The sequence below is a fragment of the Silurus meridionalis genome, chromosome 13, assembly GCF_014805685.1.
Source record: "Silurus meridionalis isolate SWU-2019-XX chromosome 13, ASM1480568v1, whole genome shotgun sequence".
Taxonomy (NCBI): domain Eukaryota; kingdom Metazoa; phylum Chordata; class Actinopteri; order Siluriformes; family Siluridae; genus Silurus; species Silurus meridionalis.
Genome location: NC_060896.1, coordinates 27350277 through 27368227, shown reverse-complemented (window position 1 = coordinate 27368227; position 17951 = coordinate 27350277). Strand labels below are relative to the sequence as shown.

General features: G+C 42.4%; 1 protein-coding gene across 4 annotated transcripts in view; it reads left to right on the top strand.

Annotated features, from left to right (window-relative positions):
• Positions 1 to 5490: 5490 nt before the first annotated feature.
• gse1b (Gse1 coiled-coil protein b) overlaps positions 5491 to 17951 on the top strand; it is a 224166-nt gene continuing 211705 nt past the window's right edge. For 3 of the 4 annotated variants that reach the window (XM_046864953.1, XM_046864952.1, XM_046864951.1), the window contains exon 1: positions 5492 to 7658. In XM_046864953.1, the coding sequence (XP_046720909.1) occupies positions 5532 to 7658 (2127 nt within the window). In that variant the 5' untranslated portion in view covers positions 5492 to 5531. Of the gene's footprint in view, positions 7659 to 17951 lie in introns of all 4 variants that reach the window. The other variant, XM_046864954.1, reaches the window with a different exon arrangement.

Here is a 17951-nt window from a genome sequence, read left to right as displayed (position 1 = left end):
AACAGAGAGGCCATGAAGAAACAAGAGAATAATCCTTCCCAGATGCTCCGAATAGACACACACACACACACACACACACACACACACACACACACACACACACACACACACACACAGACACACAATGCATGCGTTACATAGAGACTATTCTTTATGCACGTGCTGTTGACTGTTTACACACAGACTGAGTCTATCAGCGCTTTACCGAAAGACCAACAATCATCAGGACACAGAAAGAGGAGCAGACGTGTGAAATATGAACTGAAGTGTAATTATATCATTAAAGGTTCAATCAAATCCACATCCTTCACTTGTCTCTCTGGGAGAAGATCTAAAATGTTCTAAACCCTCCAGCAGTGTGTTCCTATCAGAAAAGTTTCTCGTATGCTAACAAGCTTTAATGATCTAATTAGAAGATCTTTTGAGGAACCTGTGAGCCATTTTTCATTCTTTGGATACACTATACACTATGATCTTCACTGTGCTCCTTCCTTCCTTTATTCCTTCCTTCCTTTATTCCTTCCTTCCTTCCTTCCTTCCTTTATTCCTTCCTTCCTTCCTTCCTTTATTCCTTTATTCCTTACTTCCTTCCTTCCATCTGTCCTTCCTTCCTTCCTTCCTTCCTTGTCATGCTGGAACAGGGTTTGTTGCTCCTAGTCAAAGCTCCAGTGTTCCAGGTTTGAGATCAGTTTAAAAAATGTGTGGAGATTTTGTTCGGATTTCTTCAGGGTTCTTTAGTTTCTTTCCTTCTATTAAAAACATATTTAGTAAATTGTCTCTGTTTTATTAAATGCATTCTGTGATGAAGAGATGTTCCATCCAGGACAGGTTTCCAAATCGTTCTCGGTGTTTCTGGGATAAAATACGGATCCGACACGACGACGGCGTTTCTTTAAATTCAGCTAAAAATCATCTCGAGAATCTCTTCGTTTGATTTATACCTCAAATGTCCGGATTTTTATTTATTCAGAATGTTTTCTGTCCTGATTTTTTTGAAGAACCCACTGATGCTCTACACACATGAATGTAACACAAAAGCACATCAATATATGTTTTTTTCTTCCAGCCTCATTCAGATCATTACCTTCAGCCTGGACAAAATTCTTCAAGTGTGCCAGGAAAAATCTTTCAACTGTTACACACACTTACACACACACACACACACACACACACACACACACACACACACACTCTCTCTCTCTCTCTCTCTCTCTCTGAGGGAAAGGCATCACTGAACAAGGTGTCTCTTTAATGCTTTTCAGCTGCTTCAACAGGCAAAGCATTGTGTGTGTGTGTGTGTGTGTGTGTGTGTGTGTGTGTGTGTGTGTGTGTGGCGCACACCGTGTCTGCCGAGCTCAGATCATCAGTTCTCGGACAGGTAACACCGACACATCTTTACTCGCTGCACACAGGCCACCTCTTTGTGTTTTGTGTGTGTCTGTCTGTGTGTGTGTGTGTGTGTGTGTGTGTGTGTGTGTGTGTGTGTGTGTGTGTGTGTGTGTGTGTGTGTGTGTGTGTGTGTTGTCATGGATGCGGACATGTAGACAGAGCTTTTAGTTAACAAGGCGTCCAGGAACCGTGCGTTCAGATTTGGACTTTGAGACTCCCTCGACCCGAGCTGTCACCACCCACACACACACACACACACACACACACACACACACACACACACACACACACACACACACACACACACACACACACACAGGGCATGACATAGAGATTCCAGTCTATCAAACACATCCACACTATTTCTTTACACTGCTTCTGAGCTTCCCAAGCAGATAAAAATCTTGGGTGCAGTCAGCGTCCACATCCATCATGTTCAGTAGGATTTAGAACTTTACAGCAGGAGATCTTCCACATCTTCCAACCCATGTAAAGCAGATGTTCAGCTCACTTGATCTTCTCAAACCTGTTCCAGCATGGCAATGCTCCTGTGCACAAATCCAGCTCCATGAACATCTGCTACAGAGCCCTGAACTCGACCCTAATGAACACCTTTGGGATGTGAATGCTGACTGCACCCCAGGTCTTCTCACATCATCTCACCTACATAACTACCTGACTTTACTAACACCCTTATGGCTGATGAACACAAATGTCCACAAGCACACTCCAAAATCTAAAACATCTTTCCAGAAGAGTGGAGGGAATTATAAGAGCAAATTGGATTTAAATATAGTGCATATTTCACAGAATAAGGTTCTCATGACTTCATTGAAATTCCTCTCAATGTTTCTTCTTTGTGTCTTCTCAAGAAGTTTTTTCCATCTACATCCAGATGCTGTGTGTGTACAAGCTAAATGGTGTAGGGCTGAATTCTAAGTTGTAAGATGTGTGAAATTAGACATTTTTCTCTGGTCCCTGATACTGTACTGTACATGTCATTTCATACATTTTCCAGAAGAGGGCAGTGTCCCAAACATGGCTCAGTCAAAAAGAAATATTAAAAAAAATAGAATTTAATTCACGCTATGGGTCACGTGATCTATGTGTTTTCACTTTAAACAGGAGACCCAAACTATTCATGGCAATACCCCTGTGCACAAAGCCAGCTGCATGAAGATCTGCTTTACATGGTTTGGAGTGGAAGAACTTCTGTTATAGAGCTATAAACCCTACTGAACACCTGAGATGAATGTGAACATTGAATGTACCCCAGGCCTCCTCACCTTCTCACCTTCTCACCTACATCACTACCTGTCCAAATAGCTCTCCACAAACACACTCCAAAATCTAGTGGAACATCTTCCCAGAAGAATGGAGGTTATTACAGACTTAATGCGGAATTGGGTGTCTAAAAACACGTGAATCTTACGGCCAGGAGTCCACAAACTTTTGACCATAATATACACTTCATGATTCCATGAAGTTGCGTGCAGCATGAAAAGAAAGAAAACCGAGACCACGAGGAGCGCCGAAGTGTTTTTCTTACAGCTTTCTGTCCAGAGCAGAAATTCCGAGCTGGGAATTTTTTCTGGATGAGTTTCTTTTATTGGGCTGCAGACTGAGGCATGGTGGTGTCATAAAAACTTTATGGACTAGATGATGAGATTCAACATCTCAGGATACCATTTCTGCACCTAGAAACTCATCTTTAAATTCAGAGCTCATGCGAATCCCGCCTTTATCACCATCATGCTAACTAGGAGACTATCAGACCTCAGATGCGTTACAATGTTCTCCAAAGTTGAATCCAACATCTCGATTGTATCTAAGATGGATTTCTCATTAACGTGATGCTGAAGCGAGAAAAAAAACTCTTTTCTTGAGCTGAAAGTGAAACCTGAGTTTTATCCCCTACGTCTGAGAAGATTGTTTTCCATTGTAAGTGTGCTAGAAATCAATATGTCCATCTCTGACACCAAAAACTGGACCACTGAGGACTGGAAGGGTTTCTTTTCTATATTTCTGTCCAGTTTGGGTGAATCTGTAAAGATCAGATCTATTGATTTTTTTACCAAACAAGTGTGGAACCTGATGTGCTCCTCTGCTCCTATCTACCATAGGATTTAATGTTTTGGGCATGATGAGATGCTTTTCTTCTCACCATGGATGTTATAGTACTTATATGGGATACTGTATCCATCCAGAGAAGCAGCAAGAGTCTGACCAAATGCTCACTCTAGTCTATGTGGTAGCTCCAACCATTCCACGGATTTCCTTCTTTCTGATGTTTGATGTGAACTTTATCTGAAGATCTTGACCTGGTCACATCACCTGGATCTGCATGATTTAATGCATTGTGCCAAATGTGCGTGTGATTCGAGACTCAAACCCGAGACTGACATTTCTCACTCCCATTTCTGTCACTGATACCGTCATCATTCATTTCTTACACTCACGTTCACAACCTATAATTTAGCTCTTTTATCTCTATATGTTCATACACGTGGTTTTTGAGCTCCATTTCGCAGCTCGTGAACGTTCACATCTCAGTATCGAAGCATCCCTGAAAATAACACGGGGTGAAAACGATGCCACGAAAGAAGTCTGTAATTCAAATCGCAGGTTTATGTGAGTTTTAGTTTCTATAGTATTCTACAGTTGATTCTACGTATAATTGAAGAGGAAGAACGTTTATAGCTGCTAGAATGTAAATAAGAACAGAGACTAATTTCACTCACATTCTGCAACGTAACTACATATTAATAAAAAGTCAATCATATATTTACTACATTTTATATCTAATCGTTGGTCTGTTGCTGTGGGGTACGAAGAATTAAACACTTCTGGAAATGTGGTTAAACAAAATTTCAAAGGTAAAGTCGATTTTTTTACGCCTACACATTACAGCACCGTGAAATTCTTTCTTTTGCACACCCCAGTGATGGAAATCTGGGCTCGAGCGCAGGATCAGCAATGATACAGCGCCCCCAAAGGGGGTTAAGGGCCTTGCTCAAGGGCCCAAGAGCGGCAGCTTAGCGATACCGAGGCTTTTATTCCTTTAATTCGATTATATAATTTTAGACAGTACTTTTAATCTAGATATTAAAAAATTTATTAAATATATACGCTGCATTTTAGATAGTTTTATGTGATAATAATACGATAATATATATTTATTTACAAATTCCTTACAGATGTGATCAGAACAATTACTTACTAGTCTGTAAATAAGTAAATCAATAATCAATATTGTTGTATTTAACAAAAAAATATATATAATATATGTATATATATTTCTTGTATTTAATATCAGTGGATATATTATGGATAATATTATAATATATAATATATCATTAAATATATAAAAATCTGAATCAAATTTATTGCCAAGTATCATGGGTTGCATGTACAAGCAATTTGTCATGGTGCTCACACACACACACACACACACACACACACACACACACACACACACAGACAGACAGATATAAAGACATTAAACTGTCCAAAGGTGCAGGGGTGTAATATAGTAGTTTTGGTTTATATAAATATAAAGTATAAAATGTAATTTTTTTAGGGATAAAGTGGATTTTAGGGACTGTCTGTTGAAATAATTGGTGATTGATCAGATTAGATCAAATCAGATCAGATCAGATCAGTGTTTGATGTTCAGTTTGTGATGATTAATCTCCATGTCCACAGTCGCACATTTGAGTAAGCACCGTGTTGGAGATGTTTGCCCACATGTTTTATTTCCTAATACACGGTGTCCTTTTACAGCACAGATGTTTTGAGGCATGTCCGTGGAGCCGGAGTGCGTTTTGGTGATGTTTCTGTGCGCAGCTTCGAGCAGCTCCGAGCAGCTGGAGGTTTCCGCGCAGCGCAGACTGAAAGTTGGCTCGTAAGAAGCGCACACACCTCGGACACGGACCGGAGTTTCTCACTGGGATCACACGCGGAATTTCACAGCGCACACACCGGACTCGTGTATGTGTGTGTGTGTGTGTGAGTGAGTGGGTTTTGTCGGAAGACTCTAATGTGAACTTTGCTGAAGTTTGCGGAGTTTATTTTGAGGGGGGAGGAGGAGGAGGAGGAGGGAGGGAGTCGCGGTGGTTACGGATGTTTCCCCCGAGCGGAGAATGAACGAGGCAGGCGATCAGGAGGCGGCCGCGGTGCCGCGGAAGCACCGACTCATGTCCGCGGTCCACGGAGGCGCGTCTCCGGGGGGTCTGACGTGCCGACCGGGTCGCGTGCTGAACGGAGTCGTGTTGGTGCACTGTTTCGTGTGCGGCAGCGGCGTGACGCCGGGCAAGGAGCTGCAGCTGCAGGTCAAACACCGGCACGGGAGCGCACCGTTCTTCCCGTTCCTGCACGGCCAGGAGCCCGCGCCGGGAGCCGCTGAGGTCGGAGCCGACGGTCACGCGCTCGTGTGCGCGGTGTGCCACTGCTTCCTGCGCGAGCAGTGGAACGCGTTCGAGCGCAGCCGCACGCCGCTCGACAAGCGCGTGTACTGGCTCAAGAGGCCGCACCAGTGCGACGCCAGGCGCGCGCCGCGCGACTGGAACGCGACCCGTGACGCGGACGCGCGACCCTCTGCGAGCGGTCAGGACGGTGACGGCGACGAGTCGGACTTTTCGTCGTTCTCGGACAACGAGCACGCGTCGGACCAAGACTCGGACATGGGAGAAAGGATAGGAGGAGGAATACAAATAGGAGAGGAGAAAGAGAAGTGCCTCAAATTCCACCCGAGAGCGTGCAAGGACGCCCGGGACGCCGAGAAGCTCGAGAGCGCGAGGATGAATCACGTGGCCCTCTCACGTCTCCACGGGAACCTGGCACGGCCAGAGAGCCCTTCTGCTGACACACCCACCCAGGACATGCAGGACAGACGGAGTGGCTGGAACTCCAGGCTGCAGCAGTTGCTCTTCGGGCCTGGTGAGGATTTCAGATCACATGAACATGCCAAAGAAGCAGGTCTTAACCAGCTGTGTGACTCGGATGCATCTGATGGCAATGAGATCAATGTAACAAGTGATGAAGATCATGAGGATGTGAGGAAGGTTATGGACAGACACGTGTGCTACATCTGCAGTAGCAGACTTCTACCGAACATCCGCTTTGAAGTGTGTGTGCAAAAGCAGGAGAGAGCAACCTCTGAGCCGTTCTTCCCCTTCCTGTGGTTGCACACACCTCCACCGGACGCTTTGCCAATAAGCCCAGGAGGCCGCACGTTGGTATGTGCCAGCTGCCATGCGTCACTCATGCAGCAGTGGCAGAGCTTTGAGCTGGCCGACGTACCTGTCCTACAACGTCTTTATGTGGTGCCAGTTAACGTAGATGGCACAACGTCACCCAACATGGATGGCATCAAAATTCGTCCTATTTCTTCTGTACACCCTCACAGGAACGCCTGCTATTTATGCGGACAGGATTGTGCCCAAGATATCAGGGTGGCATACTCACGTGCTGGGGTAGGAAAAGCCCGTGGTGCCATGTACTTTCCGTTTATCAACCTGCTCCCATGCCCACCAAATGCCCAAAACATGCGAGATGGCCAGGTACATTGCTGTTCCACCTGCTACACCATCTTAGAAGACATCTGGGCAGCGTATCGTCTGTGCCTCAGCGAGGAGCTTATTACGTCTGTCAGCACTTTCCTTGGGAGATACCACCACACTACTACTACTTCAGGAGGAGTCTCGAGCAGCCTCGTCAGGACGCATGAGAGCATTCCGGCTTCCCTTCACCACACCTCGGTTTGTTACCTGTGTGGCACGGAGCTCTCTGGAGGTACTGAGCACCAGCTGCATGTGAATCCTCCTGGACGATGTGGAGAGAAAGAGCCCTTCTTTCCTTTTCTCACGGTGCATACGCCGGCCCCTCGCTCCCGTCCTGCAGATGCCACCGGCTTGGTGGCTGCTTGTTCGCTTTGCTATCACGATCTTCTGGCTCAGTGGGCGCAGCACGAGGCTGCAGGATCAGGGCCATCCAGCAGCCCCTGGTCACGTCAGTACAGCTGCGAATCATTTGTCTGCTTTTTCTGCAGGCAGGAGAAAAGAAGGGCCCTGGGGTTGAGGGCGGTCAACGTCGCTCGGCTGCCCGTCTTCCTCTACGCCCCACGCGTTCGCCACACTCTTGTGGTGGATGATGGGAAACAACTTACAATTGGCTCATGTGTGGAATGTAAATCCATGGTCTTGGCTGGACAGAACATGCACCAGGATGGCAATCTGGACCATGGAAGACCAGCAGGGACTAAACAGAAGGTAAGAACATGCGGATGCTATTACTTTTGCAAAAAAAAAAAAAAGGTCTGGCTCAGAGGGTTTTGTGATGTTCATGATGTTCTCTTATTGTTTTATTGCTGAAGATAAGCAGCACATCTGTGTATTTTCCATCTGTGGAAAAAGGTGCAGCTTTATCCAGGTGGTGGTCGTGGTGGTGGTGGTGATGGTGGGGAGATGGAGCCTGTCGTGTTTCAAGAAATAAATAAAAAGTCTTTTGGAAATGGGCAGCTTTCCTTAAACCGCTGTTAAAACGCAGACGTCTGAGCCAAGGCAAGCTTTGTCTGATTCCTGTGGGGGTTTGTGTGGAGGAGGAAACAGAGAGTGTGTTCATATAGGAATCTAGGTAAGAACTCCTGAAGAAGAGTGGTCACACAGTTTACATGAGACAGAAAGCATGTGTGTGTGTGTGTGTGTGTGTGTGTGTGTGTGTGTGTGTGTGTGTGTGTGTGTGTGTGTGTGGGAGGAGGTTGTGTGTGGCAGTGGAGGTGATTTGCCTCGTGAAGGATGAGCCTGTGTTGTTGTTTACTCACTCGCCGATCCAGTAAACGTTCCACTCTGATGCCATGGAGCTTGGCAAAGCCTTTGGTGGTGCTGTGGATGTTCAATGGATGGGTGAGGAGAGATATAGAGAGTCGAGATGATGGAACATAACCTAAAGCAAGGGTCAGGGGGTTCACCCAGCAAGGAAGCTGAAAGAAAGAAATCAGATAATGGATAAAGGGAACGAGGGAGGTAGAAATAATCAGGGATGATCTGTGTTTTTCTGTAGAAACACCAATTTTTCCAGCTGTTTGGTGGAGCTGCTAATTTCTGTTCTCTCTGCAAGGCCTTGATTAGAAGTTGTTCCTGAACCTGACACTAATGGAGTTGGAGGAGGTTATGTCTTTTTGCAGAGGGTTTTGGATCATTGTGATGTGGTAGATTGACTTTATAGACTTTGACCACGTATGAGAAACCTGTGGGCTCCTTAGAGACGCCATGTTTATGTTTTAAACAAAAGAAAAAATCAATAAATGTGGCAAAAAGAACGGAAATAAAGGCATCCTTTAGCTCCCAGTTGTAAAACAGAAGACACTTCACTCCCATGACCCCTCTCATGTTCTCGCTCCGATCCAAACACATCCATCTGAACGTGTGGAATAAAGCCAGAAGCCTTTTTGAGGGGTGTGATTGTGGGAATGGGGTTTTCCTGGATTGCAAGGTGTTCCTGCCTGAAGCCAAGTCATGATCTCATAGTTGATGGAAAGACAGAGACAGAGAGAGAGAGAGAGAGAGAGAGAGAGAGAGCGAGATTGAAAGAGGAAGAAGGGTAGTAATGACTCCCGTGGTGAGAGGAACAGGTGCTGAGTTGTTTTGTGACATGTGATCTTTGCTTAAGTACTGATATATTTGTGTGTCAGGGTCAAGACAGAAGGTCTTCTCTTCTCTTCTCTTCTCTTCTCTTCTCTTCTCTTCTCTTCTCTTCTCTTCTCTTCTCTTTTTGTCTCTCCTTATCTATGTGTCTTCTTATCTCTTCTGGTCTCATCTCATCTCTTCTCATCAATGTTCGTCTCTTCTCTTCTCTTTTCATTTCTTATCTTCTCTCCACTTCTTTTCTCTTCTCCTCTGTTTTTTCTCATCTCTATTGATCTCTTCTCATTTCTTGCCCTCTCTCCTCATCTCTTCTTATCTTTTCTTTCCTCTCCTCGTCTCTTCTCTTTTCGTCTCGTTTCTTTTCTGTTTCTTCTCTTCTTGTTGCTTCTGGTCTCTTCTCTTCTTCTGGTCTGCATAGGCAAAGGTTTAGACGCCCTCCTCGCTCTCCTCTGCTGTGCCACTATGAGATTTACAGATTGTAAATTGAGTGTCAGTTTATTGCCTGCATCCAAATTAGCTGGTGTCATGGGAGAGGAGCTTGACTGGTGTAAGTCAGCTGATACCCACGCTTGTAATAACTGCTTATTCAAATTACCTTTTCTGTTAACTGGAACCTATGCTAATCTTCACTCATGCTAATCTTCACTCATGCTAATCTTCACTCATGCTAGCTGAAGTCATGTTCTCTGGGTCATGTAGTCATTTTTTTGAGTACCTTTTTTTTTCTGCAAAATACAAACAGGTACCGTAAGTCCAATTGTTTTGTCAGTGTGCATTTCAGCGCTGCGTATCGACATGAAAGCACCCACATCACGCGTTCTTCTGAGAAGAAACAGAGATAGAGGATAGAGGTACTCTTCTGGAATAAGCGAATTGTACACGCTTTCATTCTTTCACTGAATTATCCTCATGGGTGCAATAGCTTGTGTGTGTGTGTGTGTGTGTGTGTGTGTGTGTGTGTGTGTGTGTGTGTCAATTTGACCAGATGGATAAAAAAGGGGGTGGCGTCAGGAATCTGTTTGCATGTGAACATATTTAACTTGTAGATCTGTGTGTGTGTGTGTGTGTGTGTGTGTGTGTGTGTGTGTGTGTGTGTGTGTGTGTGTGACTAGAGATGTCCTCATGAATACATAATCTGCACTGAATAAAGTATTTAAAATGGCAACAAAAACCAAACATGCAGGTATTCGTACAGTATTTTTTAAAGTTTAGTAAAAAAAACATCTTCAGCAGGTTCAAGACCTCAAAGAGCTTCTACACTGCAGATCATTCACACTGTCTAAAATTTCATATGTAATATAATACACACCGTGTGTGTGTGTGTGTGTGTGTGTGTGTGTGTGTGTGTGACCTCTCTCATTAATGTCGCACGAACAGACCCAGTGCAGGAAATACTACATTTCCCATGAGGCCCTGTTGAGGGCCACATAGCCACATTCAGAACCAAGGGGTCAAACCTGGAGCAAAAATCAGCTTCCAACCCAGACTGACTGTTCACTTTAGTGAATGTTTGTATGTTTCTGATTGAATTTTGTGGACTCCTGACCATAACAATATGTCCGTTTTGAACATCTCATTACACACTGCATCCCTATTTACTGTTATAATAAGCTCCACTCTTCCGGGCAGATGTTCCACTACATTCAGGTGAGGAAGTCTGGGGTGCAGTCAGCGTTTACATCCATCCCATAGGTGTTCAATAGGGTTGAAGCTCTATAGCAGGAGATCTTCCACTCCAATCCGTGTAGATCTTCATGGAGCTGGCTTTGTACACAAATGTCATGATGGAACATGTTTGGGTCTCAAACAGCTCATTGGTTAAGATGAGTTCAATACATGAGATGAACGACTAAATTCTGTTTCCTGCACATAACCTACAGAGATTTTTCGATGCTTTGCTCAGACCTGTTCAGTAGAAAGTGAACGAATCACTCTTTAAAACGACTCGTTCATCTGAGTCACATGAAAGAATAATGAATGAATCGTTCATAAACAAGTCATCACTAGTGCCTATGAGTTTTTTCCTTATTAGTGAGCCAGTGGTGAGGAACAACTCCCTGAGATGTATGGGGATGAAACCTTGAGAGGAACCAGACCCAAAAGGGAACCCATCCTCATCTGGGTGGCACTGAATGTCCATTTATTATAGATTTATCATTGTTGAGGTGTGCAGTTCAGTAAATTGTTTATGCCAACTGTTGTTTTGAACCATTATAGCAGACTGTTTATATTAATGATGGTCTAAATCCATCTCTTGAGCTGCTCTTTAAAGATCTTCAGACTGTTTATTTGGAACCATCCTCAGCTACAGATCTAACTGAATTCAATTCAATTTTTTTTCCAATTTTTTTTTACAATGGACTCGAAACAACTGTCTCAAAGCAGCTTTACAGAGGCAATAGTTTGTTCTTTACAATTGTGAGTTTGTCTCCAAACTTCTTTGAAATTCATTCATTTAAAACACACTTTCATCTCTAATGTTTACGAATAAAAGCTGATTGTCCTCAGTTCTTCAGCACACACTGTTCTGTGAAAGGAATAACAGCTTCTTTAAATAAACGACTAAAACACCGTTTCGTGGAAGTAACGGCTGCCAAATACACCAAATATTCTACAGATTTTTAAAAAGTCTGTCCTTTTTGTGCGAGCTTTCCCGAGCGTGCTCAGTAAGTCTGACTGGACGATCTGATTACTGTAAGAGGATGTTTGCACTGGCACTGCAGTATACTGCTTTCTCTGTAGCTGCTGTTTTACAGTTTTTCTCAGCTGCTTTGGAAAATTTCTCAAATCATCCTTAATATTTGTTAACCAGTAAATGCATTTCTCAAAACAATGTGTACAAACAGAACAAAACATTGGATTTCTTGCAAAAGTCTGCACTTTTCTCAAAATCCTCAGTTCCTCTCTCAAAAGTGAGTATTTGTGTCCGTGAACATCTCATTCCTTCGGAATGAAAAATCTCTTTGTGATTGTTCACAAACAAAATCGTCAAAATGTTTAGTCGTGTTATCAGTATGACGCGGCACAGTTTCAGTGTTTCTTGATATAAACGTTGGTTTGGATCACAGCGACTGAAAATGCACAACATTTCACTTCCTTCTGTTTGGTTTCTTTGAATTTCAGCACAAATTCCTTTATTTAATTGGATATTTGATTTATATTGATTGTATGAGACCGAACAGGATTCGCACTTTTCCTGTACATGTGTTAATTTGTTTCTTAGTTGTTCCTCCGTTTTCAGAATGTATAATTCTGTGTTTTGTCTGTATTCACTCTCCAACTGAAGATTCACCAGATTCACCTTTGACCTGTTTTAGAAAACTGGTTGTTTATTGGTCGATCTGATGTCGTTCACTCGCCTTCATTAGTGACGTTCACGGTTCATCTGAACGATTTATCAACACATTTACAAAAATATTGAATATAAATTTTAGATGACAGATGATGAAAACTGGTTTAATCATTTTGCATTCAGTGAAGTTCACAATGAACTGATGCTGAGATGTTTTGGGGGTTAAAACTATTCAGGTGAAACCAGTAGAATATATTTTGATCAACATGAACAACTGATAATGTAGGAAACAGCAGACACTCGTACACAATCAGTTAAATTAATGTACATAAGCGTTCACGATTTAATCAAAGCGACGAGAAAATGTTTTTATGATGAGCACATGAGTGACGACATGACGTGGAGGAACAAGTAGTTTTGAGAATTTCATTTCTGATCTAAGAAACGCTCCAAAGCAGCTGAGAAAAAAACTAATGTATATAAATTAAGCGATAGGAGGAGCCTGTTTTTGACTTTTTAAAATGTAACTATAAATGGATAAAAAGTGACATGCCTTACATTTTTTTTTTTTTTTAGCAATTCGCTGTGATATGAGACTAATTTTCCATGTTGTAAGATGAATATATTACAATATTGTTTCTGATATAAAAAATATTTTGCACACGGTGCTCCAGTGTGCTGCTTGTTTTGATACTGGTAGTGTAAATATGCTGGGTTTTAAGTATTTCATTCCATTCGTTTTCGTTATTTGGGCTACACATATGTGTGCTGCACAATCACACCATCACACCAACCAGCGCTGAACTCAGCTGTGATCTGTCTTGCATCTAATCCCAATTTTGTGGTGCACTGTACATTCCTCACAAGACCTCTGAGCCAGAAGCATTGGCTCCAATAGTCACACTTCTACCCCCACGTGCACGTTCACGGCTGCTCTACTCTTTAGTCAGATCAGCTCAGAGCTCCAGATGATTCTTTTCACACTTGAGAGCGTTTCAGAAACCCAAACCCGGTCTTATGATGATGAAGTACCAAGAACTCTATTTGCTGAACACCTACAGCATTGTGACTTGGAAATATCTAGAAGATCATCTTCAGAAGATTGGTTTAAATAAGAAGGGCAGAGATTAACCTTTCTATCTATCTATCTATCTATCTATCTATCTATCTATCTATCTATCTATCTATCTATCTATCTATCTATCTATCTATCATCTATCGACACTAGTGGGGCAAAAGTATTGACACCCGACTTTTCCACCATATGTGGTTCTTCCCCAAACTGTTACACCACACACACACACACACACACACACACACACACACACACACACACACACACAGAGTTAATCAACTCATAAAAATCAAAGAAAAATATTTTTCCCTGTAATAATTTTCATTTTATAGCTACACTGCTTTTGGCCAAAAGTATTGGGACACTCAACTTTTCTACTCATAGGTTCTTCTCCAAACTGTTACCACAAAGTTTGAGGCACACAATTGGATTTGGATTCAGTATCATGAAATTTTCCCTTCACATGAACTAGAAGATCCAAACCTATTCCAGCATGATGACGCCCCTGTCCACAAAGCCAGCTCCATGAAGATCTGCTTTACATGAGTTGGAGAGGAAGATCTCCTGCTACAAAGCTCTAAATTTTAACTTTACTGAACACCTTTGTGATGAATATGACGACACCCCAGGCCTTAGTACATCAGTACCTGACTTTACTAAGGAGCACAAATCTCCATAAGCACACTCCAAAATCTAGTGGAACATCTTCTCAGGAGAGTAGAGGTTATTATAACAGCAGATGGAGACTACATGTATAATGGGATGTATAATAACCTTTTGTCTCCATACAGTGTATCTACAATCTTGTTTCTCAGGAGACAACTCTTCCTTCAGTACATTTAATTTGATTTTACAGACTGTTCTCTGGTTGAGATGTGTACTCTGGAACCCTTCTTCTGTTTTCATAAAAGATTTGATTAAAAAACAGATCAAAATAGACAGAACTTGCAAATCAAATGTTCTTCATTTGAAAATCTGGTCTGATTTTCTCCGGCTGCTGCGAACATTTGTTAAAAATCACGCACTGATCCGCATTAGCAGAACATCAGAGAGGACCTGTGAAGTTTAAGAGAGTTCATCACTGATACAATCGTACACACGGGTCATTTAAAAAACCTGTCTTCGGTTTTATTTCGGTATGAATCAGAAATCATAAAAGACAAAAAAACCGCAATCCGGAGACGGATTTCTTTGCAATATTTATTATTTCAAAAGTGTATTAAAGACGTCACGTGATTAAATTTTCTAACGTGAATGTAATGTACGAAAATTTTGGAGTTTAATATATTTTTTTCACGATTAGTTCTCGTGTTAGAAAACTTTTATTGAAACTAATTTAGGGTTTTACATCGAACCTGGACAAACCCTGAGAGCCCTGATGCATGGTCAAATATTTGTGGTCGCCTAGTCAGCGTTTTTTTTCCACATTTGCACATTAATCCATATTTGCTGAACATCTCATTCCACATGTAGTCTCCGTTTGCTGTTATAATAACCTTTACTCTCCTGGGAAGATGTTCCACTAGATTTTGGCGTGTGCTTGTGGAGATTTGTGTGAGATTCAGCCAAAAGGTCGTTAGTACGGTTTTATTCTAAATCAGGTTTTTCCATGAGCAAACTGGAAAAACAAACAAAAAATATATACACTGTATGGAGAAAAGTGTGCTTTTTGAAGATCACAATCGACTTGTAGTCCCCTTTTGCTCTTATAAGAACCTACATTCTTCTGGGAAGATGTTCCACTAGATTTTGGAGTGTGCTTGTGGAGATTTGTGCTCCTTTGTAAAGTCAGGTATTGATGCAGGTAGCTCATCTCAAAGGGTTGAGGTCAGAACTCTAGATCTTCTACTCCAACCCATGTTAAGCATATCTACATGGAGTCATTGTCACTCTGGAACAAGTTTGGATCTCCGAGTTTGAACGAAGGGAACATTTCATGATACAGCATCCATAGACGTCCTATACAATTGTGCGCCTTCAATTTTGTGGTAACAGTTTGAGAGAGAACCTCATATGGGTGAAAAAGGCGGGTGTCTAAATACTTTTTCCTGTAACGTTGCAGTGTGCTTATTCTCTGTATTGCCTGCACTTCCTGTTTAAGTTGATGAGTCTAAAGTTTAAAAGATAAACCGAGACATAACGAGGAGATCACCGAGGTCAAAAGTTCACACAGGTGGCAACCGTTCTCCTGAAGCTCTGTGTTAATATGTTAGATGATCTCAGTTCAGTGGAGGAACTTTTGCGCATTTGTAAGTCACAGGAACCCGGTCAGAAACCCGGTCAGAAATTTGAGCAGGATTACCTGAAATTTGGTTACAAAGCTATGTGGAGAGATCCTGGATTTCTGGATTTTTTCTTATGTCCACATTGTGTTTTGATAGAAGAGATCCCAGTTCCTGCTGTGTTTATTTAAAAACTGAGTAAGCATCTCGGTGAGCGAGTTACAGTAGGAGCAACGTTTCTCATTCGTCCGTTCGTCCTCGGTAAGCTCTTTATCCTGTTCAGGGTGGTGGTAGATCCTGGATGCGACGTGGTAATACACCCTGGTTACGCCACCTGTTTGCAAACAGAAAACACACATAGATGTTTGTTTTATTAATAAGTGTGAATAGAAGTAGACTATGAGTTCTTATCTTCATGCTCATCCAAATGCATTCTCACAAGAGCTTGAAGTTGCTTGGTGGCCTTTCAGACTAATGTGTTTGTAAGGGAGTGTGTAAGTTCCTGCCAGGTTTTTAGCCTCTTCCTTGTTGTTTCTTCTTCCTGAATCGCATAAAACGAGGTCTTCCCGTGTGAACCCTTCCTCGTGCCACCCTGTCATTGTGCTTTGCCCCCCGGGGGTTTTTTGGGGACGACTGGAGCACCTTGATGAGGCTTGTGCTCTTGGCTCGGAAACGTGCAATCCCAAAACGGGGCTCTGAGACTTGGCAGTTCAGCGTTTAAACCCTCCAAGGACACCGAGGTTTCTTTGGCTGGCAGTGAGCCCGAGAACATCTTTTGCTTTCTTTTGGTCTCCTCTCTAATTCTGCTCTCAGCTTATTGAAGAACATATACAAAGGATGTCAGAAATGAGGGAGAATCGCTGTAGATTGTGTTTGAGCCACAGTGAGCTCTCAATCTGGGCTCTTATGAGCTAATGGATGAAAAAAAAATTCTTTCTTTTTTCTTTTCTTTTCTTTTTAACTCTCCCTCAGTTAAAAAAAGTGACACTGTTTACATCGTTTCCTGCCTTTGCTTGACCTTTTTTTTTTTTTTTTTTTACCATCATCTGTATATGAGTCTCTGTCTGTTTTTGTATTTCCTCTGAAAATTCCTTTGTATTTTCCTCTTCCAGAAGAGTGAGGGATGTTATAAGAGCCATCAGGGACTCAATGTGGAATGGGATATAGTCAGGTATCGTACAGTTCAGTACAGTAACGTATATAACTTTTGTCCGTATTTTGTTCTTTGTGTAAAAACACAGGTGATAAATCACTAACAATGTAGTAATTAAACAGAACAATTTGCTGACCCAGTCAAAAGATGATTAAATTAATTAGATCACTTCAAATATTTATGACATAATGTAACGTTTCAGTTTAGTTCAACTCTATAATATGGAATAATGCTAAAAAGGGCATATTATCCATATACTGCACTTAGAACACCCCATTCCACATCTAGTCCCCATTTGCTGTTACAAGAACCTCCACTCTTCAGGGAACACTCACACACACTCACACACACAGCTGGGACTCGGCACAGCTGCACAGGGAGTGTTATTAATTGAATGTGTGCATAAGGGAAGTGTAGTCCAGGTGTGTGTGCAAATGGCAAAAGCAAAGACTATTCCCCCAAACCCCATGCGATACAACATATCCAGAGCTAATAGTACTCTGTGTGTGTGTGTGTGTGTGTGTGTGTGTGTGTGTGTGTGTGTGTGTGTGTGTGTGTGTGTGTGTGTGTGTGTGAAATAACATGAAATTAGCGTCGCATTACAGAAAACCTCATGTTCTACATCTCATTGACAAGAAATCCAAAGTAGAAATAAAGGAGGCGCTAGCGCGTCACGTTCGGACTCGGTGGTCTTGTTCAGCGTGTGGGTGCTGAGTAACGGGATTAGCATGAAGCTTCAAATGTTCTGTTTTGGGCAGAAGATGTGAGAGAGCTGAACAGAGTTAAACACTAAAGTGCCGCTGCATCACTCTATTTAAAGTGAGTGCACCTAAATACAGGCAGACAGACAGACAGACAGACAGACAGACAGACAGACAGACAGACAGACAGACAAATAGATAGATAGATAGATAGATAGATAGATAGATAGATAGATAGATAGATAGATAGATAGATAGATAGATAGATAGATAGATAGATAGATAGATGCCATCGCAGATCACAGAAAGAATCCAGAATAGTCTTTAACATGTAATGTTCGTTCATGAGTGTCTAAGTGTGCAGTCATCTGAGATCTGAGATTCCTCTGTGTGTGTGTGTGTGTGTGTGTGTGTGTCAGGAGGTTGTACTGTAATGGAGTGGAGCGAGTGGTGCTCAGCGCCATGCCTCCCTCTGA